Source organism: Mesoplodon bidens (assembly GCF_964165515.1).
Source record: "Mesoplodon bidens genome assembly, chromosome: 2".
Classification (NCBI taxonomy): domain Eukaryota; kingdom Metazoa; phylum Chordata; class Mammalia; order Artiodactyla; family Ziphiidae; genus Mesoplodon; species Mesoplodon bidens.
This window is the reverse complement of record NC_138177.1, coordinates 73,249,805-73,274,261: the sequence shown is the minus strand read 5'-3', so window position 1 is coordinate 73,274,261 and position 24,457 is coordinate 73,249,805. Positions and strand designations below refer to the sequence as shown.

The window sequence follows — 24,457 nt, the reverse complement described above, 5'->3', positions numbered from 1 at the left end:
ATTTGCGAGGGCCCCCAGAGCCCGTCCAGGAGCACAAAACCCCCTTCTCCTGGGCCCGCCGCGCCTTCGGGGGTTCAGGGCTCCCCTCGGCCGAGGAACCCTAACTCTCCAAAGGCGCGCCGCGCTGAGAGCCCTTCCCCCCTTCGCGAGCCACCTCTGGATCAGGCGGTGTCCGCCCTCCCCCGAAGCCCTCGGCCCCGCCCCACGCCGTCAGGCAGCCTCTCGGGCCGGGATAAGCCGCGCCCTCCTGAGGGCCTCCCCCGGCTCTCCACTGCGATCCGCCTGAGGGGCTGGGGGCGGATCCGCACAGTGGAGGGCGGAAGCGCAGGGGGAGGTGCTTCCGGGACAGAGGGCGGGCAAGATGGCGGCGCCCATGGAGCTGTTCTGCTGGTCAGGGGGCTGGGGGCTGCCCTCAGTGGACCTGGACAGCCTGGCCGTGCTGGTGAGGAGCGGCGCCGGCGCCCTCTGCTGGGCCCTGGAGGACTGGGGAGGGGGCCCGGACTAGTCGGTCATCCGAATTTTGCCAGGGCGCCTCAGCACGGGTGCAGTGGGGGAAACTGTGGCCATCAAAGAGCGTGCCTGACCGGTATAGGCTCAGTGTCCTGTGTCGTAGCAGCCTAGGTTTTGTTTAGCGATGGAAAGAGGCCTGATCAGGGGTTAAGAAGATGAGTTTTAGTTCTTGAACATCCATTTACTGGCTCTGTGACCTTGGGACGATCCCTTCTTTCTGGGCTGTTTCTTCATCCGGAGGTTTACTAAGGCTGGACGATCTCAGGGTTCTCCGGCTCGGCACTGCTGCTTTCTCCTCAGCCTCCCTTTCCTCCTCCTCAATCAACAGCATTTACTGAGGTTATTCTTTATTTAACCAAAAGGCCTACAGCCAGGCTCTGTAGAAAAAGCTTTGGAGACAGACAGACTAGTTCATTTCACACATTCACTCACTCTTTCATTTAATAAGCATGTATTAGGCCTCTTCCAAATACCAAACATTGGCATGTAAAGATGAATAGCGTTTGGTCCATCCCCTGAAGTTGTTCACAGAAAGATAGACATGTCAGCAAATAAGTGTAATAAAATGTTCAGGTGCTAAGTTATAAGTAGGAACAGGCCATAGAGACTGCCCAGGAAGGAATGGTTAGTGCTTCCAAATGAGGCTAGGTGTTCACCAGGTAGATGGCAGGAGAGGAGACAGAGGGAGGGATTTTCCTGGCTGACTTGTAATCATGGACATGTCCATAATCTCCGTGAGCCTTGTGTTGCCCATAGTAAAATGGGAACAGTAATGTCTACCTCTTTTTTTGTGAGGCAATTCCTAAGCATAGGGCATAGCACAAAAGGTATTCAATCAATGTTATTTCTTTTCTTGATTCCCCTGTGGGGGCCATGTCCCTGGCCTCTTTGCCTTCTGCTTCCTTCCCTGCAGACCTATGCCAGATTTACTGGTGCCCCACTCAAGGTGCACAAGATCACCAACCCCTGGCGGAGCCCTTCAGGTACCCAGTGTCCCTGGGGGGTGAGGAAGGGAGTGTACAAAGGGAAGAGCAGGAGACAGACAGGGATGTGGTGCAGTTATGTATGGATAGGCAGCTCTAAGGGTCTGGTGGACATACTTCTTTCTCAACGTCAGGAACTCTGCCTGCCCTTCAGACCAGTCATGGAGAGGTCATCTCAGTACCACACAAGATCATCACCCACCTTCGAAAAGAGGTAGGTGGCTTGGGTAGGGGGGCTGCCAGTGAGAGACGTTCAGACAATTCAGTGCAACACACATTTATTGAGTACCTAATATATGCCAAACCAGACGCAGGGGACCGAGCTTCAAGGAACATATAGTCTGGTTGAGGAGACACAGACGTGTTGCTGTGATACATCAGTATCTCAGTAGTAGGCTAGAGATTCAGCTAGGCCACTGTCAAGGCATCTGGAGGCACAATGACTCCTGCCTGCTGGGTGAGGAGGGAGAGATGAACAGGCTGATGACACATGGAAGGGAAAGAAGAGTAGGAGAGAACAGTTGGCTCAGATGAGGTCCTCAAAGATGAGACCAGAGAAAAAAAAAGACGGTACCAGAGAGGAATTGCTAAGGGCCATTGCCCTTTTTTCAGGGACCAGGTCGGGCTTTATAATATGGAGCTCGGGATGGACGAAGCTAAGAGCCAGCGTGGGGAAGTTGAAAGAGCATTACGAGAGGATTGGGGAGGCCTAGGCTGTGCTTTTCACTGTCATTGGCTGTGTGACCTTGAGCAAATTGCTTAACCTCTCAGAGCCGTAAGCTCCTTATTTGTAAAACTATGGGGCTTAGCCAGGTTGCTTTCCAAGGGCTCTTCTAGTTTCATGGTCTAGTTCCAAAAGTGAACATATTGTCAGAAATGGGGCTCTCTTATTCACTTCTACTTTCCCAAAGGTGGAGGAACCAGGGAATTAATGGAGGCTTCAGAGGCATGGAGAGAGGGGATCCAGGTAAAAGCCAGAGTTCCTGGCGGGACTGGGCTATTGTTGCCTTATGTATGAACACAGCTTTCCCAGTTTCCAAAGAGTTTTCTCCTAACACAGCCACACTGAGAGAAAGATTATTATCCCTATTCCATGGGGGAGAATGAGGCTCAGAGAGATTTAAGGATCACACTCAAGAGGTTATCTGAGGACAGCATTTACTCAGGGTGTGGAGGAGGGTGCTGAGGAGCAGACACTGGAGCCTACAAGGTGTGGCAGGCTGAGACCTGGGGGTATGGTTGGAATGTGTGTGTGGTGGTGGCACCTGGGCCATGGAATGACATAGAAGAAACACCCAAGAGCTGGGCACTGGGGCCCTAGACGTGGGTTCACGGGGTCTTGGGAGCATGAGGATGGCGTCCCCTAGTTCCCGAGGCACTGACTGCGGCCCAACCTGCATCTGAGCTCCGCTCTGCTAGTTTTGTGGTGTCTGGATCGGAGAAGTTACTGTTAGAAAGTTGCCGTCAGCAGGCATCCTGCCAGCTTTCTGTGGAAACTCTGGGAGCTGCTCCTGGTTTGCGGCTGGGCCTTCCTTCCAACCCCCAATGGGCGCGGGACCTTGACGGCCAGCAGGCTCCAAGGTCCAGGCTTCCCGCCAACAGCAACAGGCTACTGACTGGGCCCAGGCAAGGGGGCCTCAGTGAGCAAAGCCCCACACTCTACCTCTGCTACACTCAGAGGTCAGTGTGGGTGGTGCCAGACAGGGTGCCTCCCTCCTTGAGGAAGTGTCCCTGGAGTCCCCCAGCGTCCACCTCACAGTGGATGTTTCCTCCACAGAAGTACAATGCTGATTATGATCTGTCAGCCCGGCAAGGAGCAGACACCTTGGCCTTTATGTCTCTGCTGGAGGAGAAGCTGCTCCCGGTGCTGGTGAGTGTGCCCAGACCTCCCAGCATGGATGGTCAGCGGGGGAGGGGGTCGGGCATACACACAGACACCCCACACACACCCACTACAGGCTTGGAGCAGCATGGGGACCAGAAGCCCACCCTGGGTCAGGCAGGCGCACTGGCTCAGACCTGCCTCTTCCTTCCTACACACCCAATCCAGATACATACTTTCTGGGTAGATGCCAAGAACTATGTGGAAGTAACCCGGAAGTGGTACGCAGAGGCTATGCCCTTTCCCCTCAACTTCTTCCTGCCTGGCCGCATGCAGCGGCAGTACATGGAGCGGCTGCAGCTGCTGTGTGGGGAGCACAGGCCTGAGGAGGAGGAAGAGCTGGAGAAGGAGGTACCTTTGGGACAGGGGGCTGTTGTATGAGAGAAGCCCTCAGGACGATGGCCAGGAGTGGGAGTGCCTGGCAGGGGAGGCGGCACTGTTCCCGCAGCCGCAAGCTGACTTGGTGTCCCCCTATAGCTGTACCAGGAAGCTCGGGAATGCCTGACCCTTCTCTCTCAGCGCCTGGGCTCTCAGAAATTCTTCTTTGGAGATGCGTGAGTCTGCCTCCCGGGGAATCATAGGTGGCTTGGAGGAAGGTACAGGTTCAGACAGCCACAGAGACTAGGGTGGGCTCAGGCTCTGGACAAGAGGTCCTCGGGACAGACATTGGGTCTGGTGACAGTGGGGCTGTGTGTGGGCCTGGAGCCGCCTCAGTGGCACAGGAGGGTGGGAGGGCCGCCAGGCCCAGGAGGGGCCTGCTGGGCTGTGGGGCACTCAATGTGCCCTTTATGCAGCCCTGGGATAGAGTGCCATGCAAGGCCAGGCTGGCGCCACCTGGGGCGCCTTCCCCACACCAGGACCAGAACTGTGTGTCCTCTCCTCCCCTGGTGGTTCCCTGCTGCCCAGAGCCTACCTTCCCAGGGCCGACTCTTCCTCCGACTCCATCTCTCCCCCTTCTCCATCCCACCCTTTCTCTCTGCTGCAGCCCCGCCTCCCTGGATGCCTTTGTCTTCAGCTACTTGGCCCTGCTGCAGCAGGCAAAGCTGCCCAGTGGGAAACTGCAGGCCCACCTGCGGGGGCTGCACAACCTCTGTGCCTACTGCACCCATATCCTCAGCCTCTACTTCCCCTGGGAGGGAGGTAAGGGGCAGATGGGTGATGGGTGGGCGCTAGCTCTGCGGAGAGTGGGCGGGGATCCAGAAACCAGCCCCCGACCCACCTTCCTTCCTTGCCCCTCAGCTGAGGTGCCACCTCCACGCCAGACACCAGCAAACCCAGAGACTGAGGAGGAGCCATATCGGCGCCGGAACCAGATCCTATCTGTGTTGGCGGGGCTGGCAGCCATGGCGGGCTATGCCTTGCTCAGTGGCATTGTCTCCATCCAGCGGGCACCACCTGCCCGGGCCCCAAGCACACGGGCCCTGGGCATGGCTGAGGAGGTTGAAGAGGAATGATTTTTCCTCATGCTCCCAGGACTGATTTTTCTACTGTCATGCATTCCAGAGACTCCTATGTTTCCCCGTTGTTGGTATGGCTGGAAATGGGGTCCCACCCCCAGAATAAAACTGCTCACACTGACTGGGATCAGACATTCTCTCCTTTAAGAAGCTTCTATTTTTCCTCGCTGGACCAAGAGGGCCATCTGGGTGCTTGAGTCTACCCACTGGTGCTTGGCTTCTTTCGCTGCCTGTGCCCTGGTGCTGACATCTGCATGGGCCTGGTTCTGCATCTCCAAGAAAGACAAGCACTTCCCAGTTTTGGGTTCAGCCTTCCTAGTCTCTTCCTTTCCTTAACCTCTCTTGCCATCCAACCCCCACCCCTGTGTTTGTACAGTGAGCTCACCCTGGGCCTGGGCCCAGTTTCCACAGGCAACCAGCACACAGCACACGCTCACACAAGCATGGGGGTGGAGGACCACTGGGGCCTCCCAGTCCTTTCCCTAGGCGCCTCCAGCCCCTGGCACCAACTAGAGGGGAGAGTGAGTCACCCAAACCACTGCCTCTGGGCTTACGTCACTTAAGCTCCCCCCCCAGTCCTGCTGTACCCTCTGTAGCCACAGACAGCATGTAAGCTGACTCTCTCCCCTCGATGTCCATGCTGAGCCTAGGCGCCTGCTTGGGCATCTGTTCCATCACTGGCGACGCCACAGGTAGGTGTGAATGGAGTAGCCAGGTGAGATGGTTTCCACGAAGCCCACGGCAGGATCCTTGATGGTAAGAGGCACATCCTTAGAGGAGCTGGGGGAGGTGGGGAGGAGAAGCTGAGAGTGTGATCCCGCCAAGCCCACCGTCTTTGTCCTCAGCCCAGTTCCCAGGCCCCACTGCTCTCACCGGTTTAGCACGACCACAACTGCAGAGCCATCGGGATGTATCAGTGCCACTGTGTCCAAGTCATTCTTCTCACTGGCAACCAGCCCCACTCTCTGGGATCCCTCAGGAATGAACTTGCTGAAGTGAGAACAGGCATCGTCAGGGACCCCAGCCCAGCCCCCCTGGCCCTGAGGGCAGCTCATCAGTCTCTCACTTAAGAAGTCATCTTCCCTGCCACCTACCCCTCCCCCTAGAACCCTTCCAAAGCTCTGCCCTAACTCTCTAGGCCTCAAACCGTGCGGCTGGGTGTGCCCTGCCCTCCCACCTCCCAGCCCCAGCATCGGGCATTCAGGGATTGTCTGTGTCTCGAATGCCAGCTAGTCACAACCTGCCTAGATGGTGCAAGGGGGACATGCATGCTGCTCCCAAAGTTCCCACCCTCAGCACCTTCCTGCTTCCTCACTGTGGGGGAGGGGGGGCGGGGATACAATCCCAGTGCAGGAGATGCTAGGACTGGTGTGGAGTGGGGGTGCCTGCCCTCCACCCACCTGAAGTGGCCAAGGTGGTAAAACATGGGCTGTTTGTAAAATATGTCCTTGGCGATGTCCACGATGATGGGGCTGTCGACAAAGTTGCGCACCCAATTGGGTCCCCCCTCAGGGTTTAGGGCGAGGTTCCAGTCAGTCCAGCCGACCACGTGGTAGAGGAGGTTCTATGGTAGGAACGGGGCAGAGACAAAGGCCCCCAGTGGATACAGTTAAGTGTCACATGAGGGAGACGGGCTGTGGTGCCTCAGCCTTGTGAGGGGAGTAATATCTAAGGAGCGAGGGATTGTGAGGACAGAGGCATCGCCAGAGAAGCTGAGGGATCTGAGGCAGATGTAACCGCTCAGGCATTTGGAACGAGGGTGATGGTGTGCAGATCTGGGAAGGGAAGGCAACAGAGGGGAGCATGATATCCCAAAATTTGCTCCAAAGAGTAAGCCAGCTGGGGAAAAGCTGGAGAGGAGCCTTTGGTGAGACTAGCAAGGGGTCTGAGGTGGTCTGCTTTGCGGAAAGGGAGACAGGTGGTTCACCGTGATGATGCTGTGGCTGTACTGCATCCCTCGATCCCAGGAGCCCAGCTGCACGCTCTGCTCCCAGAACTTGGAGCCCACACAGGCCTCTGAGGCGAAGAGCATGGTGTCGGGGAACAGGCGATGTGTCTCCCCCAGGGTGGCTTTTGCTGGAGCCAGGAAGTCCAGGTACCAATGTACAGCAATGCCATGAACATACTTAGCTGCCTCTGGGTCTGCCAGCACCTGTACAGGGAAAGGGAAGGACTACTGGGGAAAGAGAGCCACTGAGCCTGGGTCCTGCACAAAGGGTTCTGGAAGAGGCACTAGGACGTGAGAAGTGGGCAGTGGGATGAACACAACTTAGAGGGGGTTAAAGTGACAACCGTGGAGATTCATGGGGCCCTGGAAATCCAGAGGGGGATCACCACCACCACCCCAGGGGTGCCACCGGGGCACCTGGTCCCAGCCAGGGTGCTCTAGGAATCAAGAGTTGGGGCAGGGAAGGCACTCTGTTCGGGAGCCAGCCATTCGGATGCTGGACTTGGGGGTCACTAGGGTACCCGTGGAGTTCCTGGTCCTCACCACCTGGGCCCAGTGGGGCAGCAGCAAGCGCTGGTCATCTAGCGTGAGCAGCCGGACATGGCGGTGGGTACTGTTGGCGAGGGTGGGACCCAGGTCACGGGCGATGAAGTCTCGCTGGTGTTCAGGGGTGAAGCCCAGGCACTGGAAGGGGTACCCACTAAATAGCCCTGCAGAAGGCTCGTTCTCAGCCGTCACTGCCCAGAACTGTAACTTGTGCTCAGCATAGGCATCCAGGAACCTGGCGAGGGAAAGGGTGTGAGTGATCGTGGCCAAGACAGGGAACCAAGACCCTGGGGAATAGGAGGCCTGACTGGGTGGGGAAAACTGAGGGGCCTGAGTCTGAAAGACCCAGAAGGTAGAAAGGTGAGCTGAGGAGATCTGGAGGCGGAACCAGATCAAGGGCTGGGACACAGACCAGGGTGTCCGAGATGGGAGGCTGGTCTGGACCCCATGGCCTTGCTGTTCCCTTACTTGACAAAGTATCTGGCCCAGGTCTGGTGGTAGAGATCCCCGGGATGACCCTTGAGTGTCCCCTTCCCATTCACTGCCCCATTGGTCTTGAGCCAAGTGGGTGATGTCCAGGGACTGGCAAAGAGTGAGACAGGGCGCTGGGCCAACTTCAGGGCTTGGTGAATCAGGGGTATCTAGAAACAAAGGTGGTGAGGAGACATCCAGAGCTGGAACATAAACAGACTGGCCCAACCAGTGTATCAGGCCTAGCTATCAGCCTCTGCCCTCCCACCCCAGGACAGAACACAGAGAGCAGAGGGCACGTTCTATGTCTCTCTGCAGACTGCTCTAGCCTGAGGCCTCTCAACCACCAGGGATCAATGCCACTGGGGCCTGAGGTAGCCAGAGTGCCCACCTTGAGCTTGACATCTTCCTCTGGGAGGCTGAAGTTGAGCAACTGGAAGTCATCAGGGGTGTCAGCATAGGTGTAGGTGCGGATGGAGAAGTCACAGCTGGCCATGGGGACCCGCATGATGTTGTATTCGATTCCTGCAGAAAAAGAAGACCAAGATATGTGTGTCTGAGTCAGTAGGAGAATGTGGGACATTGTCTACCACTTGCCAGTCCTAAATTATGTCTGAGTGAGGGCCAAGGGGAACTTGGGCTCTGGGTGAAGCACAGACCTTCTGAGCCTGAGAGGCCCCAGGCACTCAGCAGAAGATGGGTAGGACAATCATTTTTTTCACTGGGCATTAACAGAGACCCATATGTCAGGGATGGGTGGATGTCAGGGTCAAAGGAAAGGTCAAAGTGTCAATTGCACTATGTCATCTTGTCCCCTTCCTCCTTACCTTCTTTAGAGAAGTACGATTTGAGTAGTAAATCCCGTGCAGGAGGTGACAGGGCAAGGATGTTGAGAGCAGCAGCATCTGTCATGGCCCCTCCAAAACCCTTCACTTTCTGGAACTTCTGATCTGGCTGCAGGGTCAACAGCAGCCCTGAGGACATCCGCAGGGAATAAAGGGTGTCAGTGCACAGGGGAGAAACTCCATGGTGATCGCTGGCATGATTTAGCTCCAGGAGGACCCCAGCCTGGGTGAGGGGTGTAGTGGTTACCTGTGCCTGTGCGGTTGGCCTGGATGGTCCCCAGACTCAGCTCCATTCGGCGCCCACTGCGTGTGCTCTCAAAGCGGCTGAAGGTGCCAGGGTCAGGCAGGGTCAGGGGGTCAAGAGAGTCACAGTACGTAGCATTGCAGACACAGACCACTGAGCCATAGCCAAAGCTTTTAGGGCTGCAGGGGTGGGCACCTGGGACGGAGAGAGCACAAGAGAAGCAAGGGCTGAAGGATGAAGATGGGGAGAAGGACACACTAGTGGGAAGGAAAGACTGAATACTGATTTCAAAGATTCTCTTGATGTACCCCACAGTTGATCTCAGTCACTCAAAAGGGTTTAGTGAGCATCTAATGAAGTCCACCACCAGTATGCCAGAGACTACCAAAGGACCATAAGGCAGAAGGGGGCCTCGGGGCTCCCTCCCTCCTCCTTGACTCACCTGATGCCCACGACACGGCCTGCAGTAGAAGCAATCCCATGAGGCTGGGAGCCATGATGCCTACTCTGTCCTGGGGCTTGGGATACTCCTGAGAACAGAATGAGGAGAGGCTAGAGGGCAAGCCCCTCTCCACCTCTCATCTACTCTCCCAGGCAGGGCTCAGCTGCCTGTGGGCACCCAGCCTAGTCTCCCACCTTTAATAGAATGGAACAAAGCCCACAGACACCTGGGTCCAGACACCCTCCAAGCCCTCTGCTAGTAATAGCTCTCTGCCCACCCTGACCAGGACCCTCCTCCACCCCTCGTCCTAACCATTTCTCCCTCAACCTCATCTTCCCTCCATCTGTCCCTCCATCAAAGGGCCGTGATGGCCTGGTTTCGAGGAGAGTGTGTCGTTCACTGAATTCCAGAGCCTGGATGGCCAGGATTCTAGAAAGAGCGACAAGACCATTTGGGAGCCCTGGCCCACTCACCTCTCTGGAAGGACTTGAAAGCTCCATCACCAGATGAGGAGACTGCGAGGTTCCCAAACCTTGGAGGGATAGAGTATCAGCTAAATAAAAACAGGGGTGCAGGAGCCAGAGGTAGCTATACGTACCAGATGAACCCTGCGGGTTAATTCCGGCAAAATGGAGTGGGTGTGTCATGTGATAACCATGGGAGAGTCACATGACACAAGAAGTGAGGCAATCGCAACCATACTTGTAAAGGGCGACTGACTGTCTTCCTCCCGGCTGTTGGTGATTATACACCCTATGAAATTCTGGAAGGCATGTATGGGTGACAACTTTAGGAAGAATCTAGAGGAAAGATCTGAATGAAGGATTGGGTAGAGGCTCCCGAATCCCAAAGGATGGGAACCACAGCAGGCACATTCCTTTCTTGAGAAAAAATTTTAAAGTCATGCTAATAAAGGTGATTCTAATAAAAGAGGTTCACTATGCAAAATACTGAGGCCAAAAAAAAAAAAATACTGAGGCCAAAATACTGAGAGATGATTAAGAAGTCTTTGCCCTATTGAGGTTCAGAAGTCTCCTGAGAGTCAGACTCTTACATGGATGGTTACAGATAAAGACAAAATTGGTAACAGGTGTGCACAGAGAGACCCTTCATGCTGTGGTTATCCTGGAAGGTTTCACGGAGGAGAAGAGGTGAGGTTTAGGGAATATTAACCAGAGAAGTAAGTGCAGGGATGATGGGCCCTGGGCAGAAGGACAGTGCTTCTCCAGTCCTCACTTGTTTCATCATCAGATGCAGATGAGAAGGAAATCACAGGACAGGGAGGTTGTGTAAAGTAGCTCAGAAACTGGAAAGCGTGGTACAAAGCTGCATCCTCAGTGGATGTGACAAGGGGGTTGTCCATGGTGTTGCCTCATGGCCCGCATCATATTGATTCAGTGGGAGTGACACACACAATTATGACCTGACTGACTACAGCTCTCTGAGCCTACTTCCTCACCTGTAAAATGGAAGGAATACCACCACCTCACCAGGTCACTACTGAAATCAGGGAGATAAGCACAGTGCCTGGTACACAGTAGACACTTGGGAACCACTTGTTTGTTGTGCCTTTTTGTTTTTTTTTAATTATCTCAGTGAAGTCTTTCCAGACACACTCCAGGCAAAATTGACCATTTCTTCTTCTAGGTTCCTGTAGCCCTATAGGAGCTATAGTCTCACTGAGGCTATACTGAATATAGACTATAATGAATACAGTCTCAGTGAGACGAGCTTGGTTTGAATCCTGGCTCTACCACTTACTGGCTGACCTTCAATAAATTACTTAATCACTCTAAGCCTCTGTTTCTCATCTATAAAAGGGGAGAGATAACTCCTATCTCACAGAATTGTTGTGAGGTGTAAGTATGATAATGTGTGTCTAGCACACTGCTTGGCACCAAATACTGCAACAAGTTAGGGCTGTGTTTATGGAAGGAGCTTGGGGTTCCCCAAAGGAATGGCTTACTCATTCTAAGTAGAAGGCCTGGAACAGGGTGGGTAGGTGCCAGCTTGTTGCATTGAATTGAACTATCATCACTATGTCAAATCTGCCCCATCTAGACCTCCTGTTTTTCCAGGAAATGCTACACAGGGCTTGTTCTTGGGAGGAGGGCAGGTGATCTTACTTCCCTCTAGTTCACTCACTCCACAAATATTTATTGATATTAAGTACATACTACATTTGCCCCTACCTCCTCTTTATTTATTTATTTATTTTTAACATCTTTCTTGGAGTATAATTGCTTTACAACGGTGTGTTAGTTTCTGCTGTATAACAAAGTGAACCAGCTATATGTGTACATATACCCCCATATCTCCTCCCTCTTGAGCCTCCCTCCCACCCTCCCTCTCCCACCCCTCTAGGTGGTCACAAAGCACCGAGCTGATCTCCCTGTGCTATGTGCTCTGTTGGCCTTAGAGCCCCACTCCCCTCCCTGTTTCCTTCTGCAGGCACAGAGTTTGTGAGTGTCTTGTTTCTTCTCTCATAATGTGGTTTGCCCTTGAGGCTTTTATATTTTATTTTCTAAATAAAGTTGGTTATAATAAGGGCTAATATTTATTGAGTACTTATTCTGTGCTACTTTATGTTCATAGTCTCATTTTATTCTCACGTGGCAGATACTATTATTTTCCCCATTTTAGAGATGAGGAAACTAAGACTCTGAAAGGTCATGAAGTTGCCCTAAGTCGCTTGACTACTCAGCTGTGGAACCTGGATTTGTAATGAGGCGGGGCGGGCACACGGCCCCTTAGCTCGCGGCTGTTAACGCGAGACCCTGAGCGCCACGGTTAGAGGTCGTACTCCACCAGCAGTCAGCCTGGCGGTGGTCCTCTCAACAGAGAGTGGGTTAGGCCGAGGCAGATCTCGGCCTTCTCGCCGGGACCCTCCAGGCCCTCCAGCCGCGGGGCCAGCAGGTGAGCTGGGGTGCCCCGGGGACAGGCTGAGGGCTGTGTCCCGCAGAGTTACAAGCCCTCACCACGGCCACCCACTGGCCGGGTCCAGGCCTCGAAGCAGCATCAAACCTCTCCCCCATACCTGCCTGTGCAGCCTAATGGCAGTGGCTGTCTCCATGGGTCCCAGGCCATGGAGGCCTCAGCAACTGCAGTATATGGACACTGCCATTAAGGTAAAGCTTCAGGGACTTCCCTGGTAGCATCGTGGTTAAGAATCCACCTGCCAATGCCGGTGACACGGGTTCGATCCCTGCAACGGGAGAGGCCATAACAGTGAGAGGCCCGCGTACGGCAAAAAAAAAAAAAAAAAAAAAAAAATGAACCCCAAGTTGGCTTCTTTAGTGCTGGCTAGATGGCAACATTTCTGGATCTGTGTTCTTCAAAGGCATTGGTCAGGGGATAACTTGTCAATAATGAAACAGAATCCAGGACTCCCAGGTTGGGCAAGATGGATTGATTTTCAGCTGGGGAGAAGCAGGTCTGCCTCTCTTCCCAAGCTTCACTCTCCCTGTCCTGGGAGATCTCAGCCTAACAGCCTGAGCACTGCTTTTCATAAAAAGTATTTCCTCACATACTCTCTACTATCCTGAAATGAACGTATAGATAATATGGCTTACCTACACACACAATTTAAGAGAGTCAATATAGTTGCCTTAATTGGCATATAAAGGAAAGATAATGGGACTATGTTTTATAGCAAAATATGTTTTCAATAAGTAAATGCTTAGGCATGATTACCTATAAGACCTTATAAAATAGTCAGATATGTACTAACCTAAATGGAATAAAATAGGATTTAACAGAAGCAAAAACAGTCCATGAATTAATAATTTCAATATGTAAGTTTCATCATATGTCATTTTTACAATATGTAATTATTATTGTGCTGCAAAAACATAAAATATATGATAAATCAAAATGCTTAAAAGTCAATCTTTATGAATAATATTCAGTGCATTCCACATGTCTTCACATATTCACTATTTGATTCTAGGCCTTAGCAATTCAGTAAGGAAAAGGACAGTCTTCAACAGACGGTGCTGAGATGACTGGATATCATGCAAAAAGACAAACTTAGGGACTTCCCTGGTGGCACAATGGTTAAGAATCCGCTTGCCAGTGCAGGGGATAAGGGTTTGAGACCTGGTCCGGGAAGATCCCACATGCCGCGGAGCAACTAAGCCCGTGCGCCACAACTACTGAGCCTGTACTCTAGAGCCCACGAGCCACAACTACTGAAGCCCGCGCGCCTAGAGCCCGTGCTCCGCAACAAGAGAAAACCCTGCTCACCGCAACTAGAGAAAGCCTGTGCGCAGCAACGAAGACCCAAAGCAGCCAAAAATAAAAAAAATATATATATATATATATATAAATAAATAAATTTATTTTAAAAGAAAAAGATAAACTTAGACCCTTACCTCACTCCATAATCAAAAATCAAAGCAAAGTGGATCATAGACTTAAATGTAAGAGCTAAAACTCTTAATTTTCTGGAAGAAGGAAGGCTAGGAGTAAATCTTTGTGACCTTGGATTAGCCAGTGGTTTCTTTTTCTTTTGTTTTAGGCAACAACAAACATTTGTTATCTCACATAGTTTCTGTGGGTAAGGAATTCAGGAGTGGCTCATCTGGATGGTTCAGACTTGAGGCTTCTCAAAAGACTGTAGCCAAGATATTGGTCAGGGCTGCTATCATCTGTAGTAGGCTTGACTGGGCTGAGGCTCTGCTTCCAAGTTAAGCCACTAACATAGGTGGTGAACTGGGGCTGGCTGTTGGCAGAAGGCCTCAGTTCCCTACCATGTGGAATAATTCATAGGGCTGCTTGAGTGTCCTCACAACATGGCAGCTGGATTCCTCTCCAGTGAGTGATCTAAGAGAGAGTAAGGTAGAAGCCACAAGGTCCTAGCCTCAGGAGTCACACATTATCATTTTCACAATATCCTATTGGTTACACAGGTCTTCTATACAGATGTGTGTGGGGCAGAGGGGCTAAATAAAGGTGTAAACACCAGGAGGTGGGGATCATTTGGGGGCCATCTAGGAGGCAATCTGCCATAGTTTGTCCTCTGGCTTCCAATAAGTCATGTCCCTCCCACACGTAAATACTATTACTTCTTCCCACGGTTCCCAGAAGTCTCATCTTCTTATAGCTTAAGTCCAGAATCTCTTTAGACAATGGTTTCTTATTTACGATTCCAAAACACAAATGACAGAAGAAAAAAAAGATAAACTGGACTTCATCAAAATGAAAAGTGTTTGTGTTTCAAAGGATGTCATCAAGAAAGTGAAAAGACCTCCCACAAAATGGGATAAAATACTTTCAAATCATATCTCTGATAAAGGCCTAGTATCCAAAATCTATAAAGGACTCTTATAACTCAGTAATAAGAAGATAACCCAATTAAAAATGGGCAAAGGACTTGAATAGATATTTCTCCAAAGATAATATAAAAATGGGCAACAAGCACATGAAAAGATGCTTGACAACATTAGTCATTAAGGAAACGCAAATCAAAACCACTATGAGATACCACCTCATATGCACTAGGATGGCTGTGATTAAAAAGATAGACAATAACAAGTGTTAGCAAGGATGTGCAGAAATTAGAATGCTCATATGTTACCGTGGGAATGTAAAGTGGTGCAGCCACTTTGGAAAACAGTTTGGCAGTTTCTCAAAATGTTAAACGTAGAGTTACCATATGACCCAGCAACTCCATTTCTAGGTATCTACTTAAAAGAAATGAAAACATTTGTCCACCCGAAGACTTGCACATGAATATTTACAGCAGCGTTATTTATGGAAACAAACTAAATGTCCATCAGCTGGTGAATAAATACACAAATTGTGGTACTTCATTAAATGGAATACTATTCAGCAATAAAAAGGAACAAAATACTGATACATGCTACAGTATGAATGTACCTCAAAAACATCATGTTAAGTGAAAGAAGCCAGACAAAAAGACCACACATTGTGTGATTCCATTTATATGAAATTCCAGAGTAAGCAAATCCGTAGAGACAGAAATAGATTAGTGCTTTTCTGGGGCTGGAGTGGGAATGGAGATTAACTGTTGCAAAACTCTGTAAATTTACTCAAAATCATTGAACTGTACACTTAAAAGGAGAAACTTTTATAGTATGTAAATTACACCTCAATGAAGCTAGTAAAAAAACTTTACTTTTATTACATATTTGCAGTTGGTTCATTGCTTTTGCAGGTACACTACTGCATTGAAACTCTTTTAAACGAAGTATATTGCATAGCTGGAAGTGCTCTAATACACTGAGTAGACAGATGTAATAATGTCAAGACAATGTATTTTATTTAAGCTTCCTTCTCCATAATGATCTCCTCCTAAATTATTGGGCTGTTCCAAAAAACAAAAAAACACCTTGTAAAACTTTTCTGCATTATTATATAATGAAGTCCTGCTGATTTATATATTTGCATATATTGTTGTTGTTGTTTTAATAAATTTATTTATTTATTTGCCTGCATCGGGTCTTTGTTGCTGCGCATGGGCTCTCTCTAGTTGCGGCAAGCAGGGTTTTCTCTTGTTGCAGAGCACGGGCTCTAGGCGTGCAGGTTTCAGTAGTTGTGGCACGTGGGCTCAGTAGCTGTGGTTTGCAGGCTCTAGAGTGCAGACTCAGTAGTTGTGGCACATGGGCTTAGTTGCTCCATGGCATGTGGGATCTTCCCGGACCAGGGCACGAACCTGTGTCCCCTGCATTGGCAGGTGGATTCTTAACCACTGAGCCCCCAGGGAAGCCCTTTGCATATATTGTTGAGCAGAACATTCCAAAGCCAAGTAGAATGAGAGACAATTCTTCTTTGTGCAGGACTGTCCTCCACGTTATAGATGGTCTACCTTTCCTGTCCTCCTTCCACTAAATCCTCAAAGTGCCTCCTAATCCTGGTCTCCACTAAAGAGACGTTTCCAAAATGCCCTCTAGGGGGCGACTGAGAACCACTGCCCTTAGGGGAGTCACCTCAAACGCCCAGGTTGCAGTAGCCACTAGGGACGTACTAGGTGGCCACAAATGCGTTCCTCGGTCCCCTTTGCACAGCACTTTTATTTTATTTTTTATTTTTTTTGGCCATGCCGCAAGGTATGTGGGATATTAGTTCCCCAGCCAGGGATCGAACCTGTGTCCCTGCAGTGCAAGTGCGGAGCCTTAACCACTGGACCTCCAGGGAAATCCCTGCACAGCACTTTTAAAAGACTTAGCTAAACACCAAGGGAGGACAACTGGGAAATAAATATAAGCGAAAAGCAGAAATACAAAAATAGTTTGGCTGACCCAGCACAAGAGTTCTGATCCCACTTCAGCCAGCCCTGTGATGAGCTGTAGGCTTGGCTCAGACAGCAAACTCCAGCCCTGGAGCCTGGCAAGTACCATGTCACAGGCTCCTTGCTCTTTAGGTCTCAGATCAACTCCCCAAGGAGGGTGCCTCCTCCCAGTCCCACTGTCACCTCCATGATCAAGTCAAAGAGAGACACTCTTATGCCATGCATAGCAGAGTAGGTGCTCAAAAAATACTCAAGAGGTGAATGAATGGATAAACCTTACCAGTCAACCTGGAACCTGTCCTTTCAGCTCTGGTTTCTGATCTGAAGATACACCACTCCTCCTGACACCAAAGGACTTGTTTCTCCAGTGAGACCCTTCTGCCCCTTAATTGCTAGGGTGTGGCTTCACCCTTGGATTCATCTGATTAACCAACTTTTTTTTTTCAGCTCTATTGAGATATAATTGACGTAACACTGTGTAAGTTTAAGGCATACAACTGATGATTTGATACATGTATATGCTGCCAAATGATTGTGGCAATAAAGTTAGTTTGATTAACCAACTCTTTTTTAAAAAATATTTATTCATTTATTTATTTGGCTGCGCTGGGTCTTAGTTGCGGCACGTGGGATCTTCGTTGCGGCATGTGGAAACTTAGTTGCAGGATATGGGATCTAGTTCCCTGACCAGGGATTGAAACTGGGCCCTCTGCATTGGGAGCACGGAGCCTTAGCCACTGGACCACCAGGGAAGCCCATGATTAACCAACTCTTAAACAATAACCATAGCATACTTGTAAAGCCCAGTGCAAATGGAAAGTATTTGTACCTCACATGCTCTCCTATAATTTTTCTTTTTTTTTTTTTTTTTTTGTGGTACGCGGGCCTCTCACTGTTGTGGCCTCTCCCGTTGCGGAGCACAGGCTCCGGACGCACAGGCTCAGCGGCCATGGCTCACAGGCCCAGCCGCTCCGCGGCATGTGGGATCTTCCCGGACCGGGGCACGAACCCGTGTCCCCTGCATCGGTAGGTGGACTCTCAACCACTGCGCCACCAGGGAAGCCCCTATAATTTTTCTCAAGATACCAACAGCCAATCTTTCATGAGTGCTTATTACATGCATTAGCCTGACAACCCCATGTTACAGATGAGAAAACTGACTTAGGTCAAGTGAGTGGCAGAGTCAAGCCTAAATTCAGGTCTGTCCTACTCTGAAGCCCAAGCAGCTCTTAGCCATCATGTCATACAGCCTCCCAGATATTTCAGTTGCATATTTTTAGTCTTCTGTAAGTTTATAAATGGTCACAGGGCAAATCTCATGGTTACTATTTCTCTGAAACCTTAAAACTCTTCACTTAGAGACAAGCACAGAATCGGGGCTCAAGTTTACTGAATGAATGAATGGGTTAAGTTACCAACCGCACCTTCTCGCTGTTTAAGGTCCTACTTGTCAGTGTTTCAGAGACTGTCCTTGGTGTGATTTGAAGCAAAGGAGTGGTGAACTTCAGGAAGAATGAGGTTAACTCTGAACAAGACTATTACAGTGAGAGTGAGACCTAACTAAGGCGATTTGGTGGAGGCAACAGGAAGTATGATTCAAATACTGAACAACTGTGAGCCTGCTCGCACATTCCTTATTGTTCTGAGCTTCCCATGCAGGGTTGTAATTAGGCTCATTGAAGATAACAGTATCTGAGAAGGGACTTCCTTGGTGGCGCAGTGGTTAAGAATCCACCTGCCAATGCAGGGGACAGGGGTTCGAGCCCTGGTCCAGAAAGATCCTACATGCTGCGGAGCAACTAAGCCCAGGCGCCACAACTACTGAGCCTGCGCGCTAGAGCCCACGAGCCACAACTACTGAGCCCACACGCCTAGAGCTTGTGCTCTGTAACAAGAGAAGCCACTGCAATGAGAAGCCCCTGCACCACAAGGAAGAGTAGCCCCCACTCACCACAACTAGAGAAAGCCTGCGCGCAGCAACAAAGACCCCCCCCCAAAAAAATCTGAGGTGTTCCTTGTGAACTGTAAAATTCCATATAGATGGCTGGAATTATTACTGTTATTGTTATTCAGGCTTTGTTTCTTACCTCCAGGTACAGTAGAAGGAGTCTTCTGTGCGAGGCCTCTACCTCCACACTTGCCCCCTCCGGCCACCACCATTCCTCTCCTGTTCCCCTCAAGAAGAGGCAATAAGGAAGGGTGTTTCAGCATGAACACCCGAGTGATTATACAGGATTGAAATCCTTGCTTCATTTCTCACTAGAACTGAGATATAGGGAAGTTACTTGATTTCTCAGAGCTTCAGTTTTCTCATCTCCAAAACTCTTGCCTCATGGGTTGTTATGAGGATTTCATGCAACAATGCATGTAATATTACTCAGAGCCAAACCTCTGGAATGAGTTGCTACACCTGATGAGTCCTCTCTCCACTTCCTACACTCCACGGGCTGATACTGGACCCTCTTGGCTCCAAAACTGCTCTTGCCAAGGTCACTAATGATCCCTCTGTTGCTAAGTCCAATGAATAGTGCTCAGCCTTTTTTTTTTTTCCTTGAGGTACGCGGGCCTCTCACTGTTGTGGTCTCTCCCATTGCGGAGCACAGGCTCTGGACGTGCAGGCTCAGCGGCCATGGCTCACGGGCCCAGCCGCTCCGCGGCATGTGGGATCCTCCCGGACCGGGGCACGAACCCGTGTCCCCAGCACCGGCAGGCAGACTCTCAACCACTGCGCCACCAGGGAAGCCCAGCCTTTTTTAAAAAATGTAGATTTATTTACTTATTTATTTATTTATTTATTTATTTCGGTCTGCGTTGCTGCATGCCGGCTTTCTCTGGTTGCGGCGAGTGGGGGCTACTCTTCGTTGCGGTGCATGGGCTTCTCATTGCAGTGGCTTCTACCTATTGCGGAGCACAGGCTCTAGGCACAGGGGCTTCAGTAGTTGTGGCACACAGGCTCAGTAGTTGTAGCACTCTGTGGCATGTGTGATCTTCCCGGACCAGGGCTCGAACCCGCGCCCCCTGCATTGGCAGGTGGATGCCTAACCACTGTGCCACCAGGGAAGTCCCTGCTCAGCCCTTATTTGACTGGACTTTTTACCTCCTAGAAGCACTCTCTTTTGTTTTCATGACTCCACACTCTGCTGCTTTGGATGTCCTCCCACTTCTTTGGCTGTTCCTTCTCTTTTGCAGGCTTCACGTCCTCTTTCTGTCTGTTCATTAGGGTTTTGTCCTAGGCCTTCTCTTCTCATACGTCATTCTCTCTCCACAGAGATAACCCATGGCTTTGACTAACCTTCTAGTTGTTTTCTGGTTCCACAATCTTCACTTCCAATCCCAATCCTTCTCCTGGGATGGACTCTGTGATGTGACTCTGCCCTCCAGACCTTTCCTCTGGGTGTCTCACAGACACTTCAGCAGGACCAGCATGAGAGCATCATCTCCTCCAGCCAAACCCACTCTTCCTCCTGTGTTTTCTTTCCCCATGAATAGAACCTCTTCCTCACAGAACCTGGGGCTCATCCTTGACTCTGTCCTTTCCCTGTACCCTTCTCCCTTTCTATTCTCTTCTAAACTACTGAAACAACTCTTGCTTGGCCTCCTACACTCTACTTTTCTCCTCCAATCCATTCTCCAAGAACTGGATGGTCTAACTAAAATACAAATTCTGAAGCTACCACTCTCCCTCCTAAAATCCTTCAACGGCTCCACACTGCCTTTTAAGAGGGCTACCAGGACCTGGCATCTTTGTTCCAGTCTCATTTCTCACCTCTCCACTTGGACCATATGCTCCAATCACATTTCGTCTAATAGGCCACATTCCATCTTGCCTCTCTGCTCTATGTTATTTTCTTCTCCTCTCTTGAAAAAAACGAATGACTATTCTTTTCCATCATTAACTCCTCAGCCTTAATGTCCCTACCATCAGTACCATTTTCCTGACACCCCTGAATGAGCTGGGCACCCCTGCTATGTGCTCCCCAAGACACATATTTGACAAATCATAATTGGGCATCTACTATGTGCCAGGCACTGTTCTAGACCCTGGTGATACAGTAATGAATAAGATTATAAAGTCCCTGGCCCTATGGAGCTTATGTTCTAGTGGTGGTGGAAGACAAAAAACAGGTAATTTCAGGTGGCCGTGAGAACTATGAAACAAAATAAAGGGGAAGGGGGACTTCCCTGGTGGTCCAGTGGTTAAGACTTAGCCTTCCAGGGACTTCCCTGGTGGCTCAGTGGCTAAGAATCTGCCTGCCAATGCAGGGGACCTGGGTTCGAGCTGTGGTCTGGGAAGATCCCACATGCCGTGGAGCAACTAAGTCTGTGCACCACAGCTACCGAGCCTGCGCTCTAGAGCCCGCAAGCCACAACTACTGAGCCCATGTGCCACAACTACTGAGCCCACGTGCCTAGAGCCTGTGCTCCGCAACAAGAGAAGCCCGCGCACCGCAACAAAGGCTCAATGCAGCCAAGAAAAAAAAAAAAAAAGACAGCCTTCCAATGAAGGGGGTGTGGGTTCCATCCCTGGTGGGGGAGCTAAGATTCCCACATGTCTTGAGGCCAAAAAACCAAACATAAAACAGAAGCAACATTGTAACAAATTCAGTAAAGACTTTAAAAATGGTCCACATCCAAAAAAAAAAAAATCTTAAAAAAAAAAGGGGGTAAGGAAGCTGGACAGAAGGAGTGAGTGGGACAGTGAGTAAGAAGCGAGTTGGAGTAAAAGGTTGGGGGTCAAGTTCTGCAGGGCCTTGGTGGCCACAGTGAGGAGTCTGAATTTTGTTCCAAAATGGAAATTCACTGGACATTTTGGGGCAGGGAGGTGACAACACCAGATTTATATTTTTAAAAGATCACTTTGGCTGCTGTGTAGAAATCAGACTGTAAGGGGCACGACGACGGAGACCAGCCTCCAATTACAGCCTGTCACAGACTGGCCCCCTTGTTCTACATCCTTTCTGGATCAGAATCCTCCCAAAGGCTCTTCTTTTTTTTTCTTTCTTTTTTTTTTTTTTTTGCGGTACACGGGCCTCTCACTGTTGTGCCCTCTCCCGTTGCGGAGCACAGGCTCCGGACGCGCACGCTCAGCGGCCATGGCTCACGGGCCCAGCCGCTCCGCAGCATGTGGGATTTTCCCGGATCGGGGCACGAACCCGTGTCTCCTGCATCGGCAGGCGGACTCTCAACCACTGCGCCACCAGGGAAGCCCAAGCTCTTCTTTAGTATGCATCACTCTTCACCTCCATTTAGCCTAGGTAATGCCTATTCATCTTCCTTTCAGAACTCAGCTCATATGTCATTTTCTCCAAGAAATTCTCTCCTTTCACACACACCCCCTCCTGTGTGTGAGGAGCCCTTACATCTCCTTGTAGCTCTTATTACATTTGCAATTAATTGTACAAATGGCTTAATGTCAGTTATAGCACCCATTGGCCTGCTAACTCCTTTGTCTGCTGATCTGTCTGTGAGAAAGCCCAGTAGGGCGGGGATCAGTCTGTATCCCCAGTACGTAGCACAGCACCCGGTGCTCGTCCCGTGCTCAATGAACATCTGTCGGATGATTGAAGAATGGATAAATTACACAGACTTTCTTTCCACTCCACCCCTCAAAAAAGCAAGTCGGTAGAAGAGGATTTGAAGATTTTCCCCCTCTTCTTCATTAGTAACATACAACCATCCCTACAATTAATAATAACAATGATGATAAAAAGGTGAAGTGCAGACGCAGGGAAAGGAGAGTTAAGATCCCAAAAGTGCAAAATCCATTACGCCTACCGTCGGCGAAGCGAAACAGCAGCCCCAAACGGAGGCGAAGGGAAATCCCAGAGCAGCCTGCAAAGCGGGGTGGGCGGGGCGGTAGAAGGGGGCTCAGCAGAGCTAGGCTGCACTGCACCACGCGCAGCCGCGAGACGCGCAGGGCCGGCGGGGCGGGGCCGGGGCCTAGTTCAAGAAGGGAGACCCCTGAATCGTCAGGAGGCGGGACGCAGGCCCTTTCCTCACGTCTTATTGGTTATGCTGGAGACGGACTGTTTTCGCTGACCAGCCGTAGCCCAAATAGGGCGCAAGCGTATCCGGAGGTCTCTTCGGAAAGAGGGCGTGGGAAGCTAGAAGCGCGCATGCGCCTCGTTTTACAGTCGGCAGCGTATCCTAAGAGTTGGGGGAGGTTGAATTCCCTCAATGAGTCCAGCTTACGGAAGTTGAGATGGATTCTTGAACTTCCTCCTTTGGGAGCCTCAGGATAGGGAACATTCAGTGCCCAGAAACTGCCCCGTTGGGAATCCCAATCTCCACTCCCTGCTACCTCATTTTGTCGTTCTGGCTGCGCCCTAACTCTCCCTCCCTGAAGCTGGGTTGTTATGATGGTGAATTATTCAAGAAGCCTTGCAGCCAGACGCCATCTATGGGCAGTGCCTCTCCCTACCCCCTTCCTCTCCTGTAGGGCCCCACGGCTATCCCCAAAGTCATAGGGTCTCCACGCTGTATACAAGGCCCCACTCTGCCTTTTAATAACTTAATGAGTTTGTTGAGGACCTACTAAGTGTTAGATCCAGTGCAATGAGCAAGCCCCTGCTCTCAGGAGCTTGCATTCTGTGGGACGACACAGAAAACAAAAACAAGGTAATTTTGGATAGTGATAGGTGTTCAAAACAAGGCGGTATGATAGAATGGGGAATGCTCAATAAAAACGTGAGAATGGAACTAAGACCCGAATTAGGTGAAAGCAACAGATATAGGGCATCGAGTTTCGTGTTGGTGAATAGCTAGCTCGTACAAAGGCCCTTGTGCAACGCAGTTTGGCTGAAGCAGAGTGGACCAGGTTGTACCTGACCATAGTTTCATAAGGAGTTTGGAGATTATCCTAAATACAGTGGAAAGCCAGTACATTTAGGCAGAACTTTAATATGACATGATTTCTTAGCACTTTGCTGAGTGGAAAATGGATTGTAGGAAGAATGGAAATAGATCAAGAGTTTGGGAGAGAGCGTGATGACTAGGGCTAGGTAGCTGGTGAGACATGGATGAATTCAAGGTAGGATCAGATGTGTTGGATGAGGGAAAAGAAGAAATGAGGGTGATTCCCAAGCTTATAGAAAGTGCAGCTAGGTGAATGATGGTGCCACTTATTGAGATGGGAATGTTGGAAGAGGAACAGGTGCTGGGGTGGGAATCAAGAGTTCCATTGTGGCCATGTTGAGTCTGAGAGGCGCATTAAATATCCAAGCAAAGATGTCAGCTTGGAGGTTGGAGCTCATGGAGAGGTAAAGGAGAGAGTTATCCACGAACACATAGATGGCCTTTAAAGCCATGGATCTTGATAGGGCCACTTACAGACTGGACGTAGAAAAAAGAAGAGGGCCAAGGGGAGCGCCCTGGAGCCCTCCAGTGTTAAGCGGTTGGGCAGAGGTGTGAACTCTGACAAATGATACCAAGACAGTAAAGTAGGAGAAAAATTAGGAGAGTATGATGTTTTCAAAGACAAGAATGGGAAAAATTCAAGAGGAAAGATGCTGATTATCTGGGTTAAATGCTTCTTAGAGGTCAAGTGAAATGCAGGCAGAGAATTGGCCAGTGGGTCTAACTTTTTTGCTTACTGAAAAATTTGTCAGGAGCAGTGCCTGGGGGCTTTCCTGGTGGTGCAGTGGATAAGAATCTGCCTGCCAGCACAGGGGACACAGGTTCGATCCCTGGTCTAGGAAGATCCCACATGCCGCGGAGCAACTTAGCCCATGCGCCACAATTACTGAGCCTGCGCTCTAGAGCCCGCGAGCCACAACTACTGAAGCCCGCGTGCCTAGAGCCCGTGCTCCGCGACAAGAGAAGCCACTGCAATGAGAAGCCTGGGCACCGCAACAAAGAGTAGCCCCTGCTCACCACAA

The 24,457-nt window shown here is 50.3% G+C and overlaps 2 protein-coding genes across 4 annotated transcripts; one reads left to right on the top strand and one right to left on the bottom strand.

Moving 5' to 3' along the window:
* The first annotated feature begins 321 nt into the window (after window positions 1-321).
* On the top strand, window positions 322-4,953 carry MTX1 (metaxin 1). Its single transcript, XM_081225909.1, has 6 exons — window positions 322-442; window positions 1,424-1,493; window positions 1,628-1,707; window positions 3,271-3,726; window positions 3,853-3,929; window positions 4,361-4,953. The coding sequence occupies exons 1-6, from the start codon at window positions 362-364 to the stop codon at window positions 4,827-4,829; spliced, it is 1,233 nt and encodes a 410-aa protein (XP_081082035.1). The 5' UTR covers window positions 322-361; the 3' UTR covers window positions 4,830-4,953.
* GBA1 (glucosylceramidase beta 1) lies at window positions 4,951-22,432 on the bottom strand. Of its 3 annotated transcripts, none has more exons than XM_081225906.1 (12): window positions 22,356-22,432; window positions 9,802-9,860; window positions 9,329-9,416; window positions 8,890-9,081; window positions 8,625-8,771; window positions 8,189-8,322; window positions 7,795-7,967; window positions 7,324-7,561; window positions 6,760-6,984; window positions 6,233-6,396; window positions 5,706-5,822; window positions 4,951-5,612 (listed from the first exon to the last, which is right to left on the bottom strand). In XM_081225906.1, exons 2-12 carry the CDS (start codon window positions 9,826-9,828, stop codon window positions 5,507-5,509), a joined length of 1,611 nt encoding a protein of 536 aa, XP_081082032.1. In that variant the 5' UTR covers window positions 9,829-9,860; window positions 22,356-22,432; the 3' UTR covers window positions 4,951-5,506. The 3 variants fall into 3 exon arrangements, with proteins under 3 accessions (XP_081082032.1, XP_081082034.1, XP_081082033.1); XM_081225908.1 differs by lacking the exon at window positions 22,356-22,432 and adding an exon at window positions 16,861-16,983; XM_081225907.1 differs by lacking the exon at window positions 22,356-22,432 and adding an exon at window positions 9,927-9,945.
* Between the last annotated feature and the right edge of the window lie 2,025 nt (window positions 22,433-24,457).

Bases quoted from the DNA above. Each gene is read 5' to 3' on its own strand.
- GBA1 (XM_081225906.1), bottom strand. From the start codon at position 9,828: ATGGAGCTTTCAAGTCCTTCCAGAGAG. The intron at 9,417-9,801 runs GTGAGTGGGCCA...TTCTGTTCTCAG, and splicing joins TTTCAAGTCCTTCCAGAGAG to GAGTATCCCAAGCCCCAGGA. The intron at 8,772-8,889 runs GTAACCACTACA...GGATGTCCTCAG, and splicing joins GGCCAACCGCACAGGCACAG to GGCTGCTGTTGACCCTGCAG.
- MTX1 (XM_081225909.1), top strand. From the start codon at position 362: ATGGCGGCGCCCATGGAGCTGTTCTGCTGGTCAGGGGGCTGGGGGCTG. The intron at 443-1,423 runs GTGAGGAGCGGC...CCTTCCCTGCAG, and splicing joins TGGACAGCCTGGCCGTGCTG to ACCTATGCCAGATTTACTGG. The intron at 3,930-4,360 runs GTGAGTCTGCCT...TCTCTGCTGCAG, and splicing joins AAATTCTTCTTTGGAGATGC to CCCCGCCTCCCTGGATGCCT.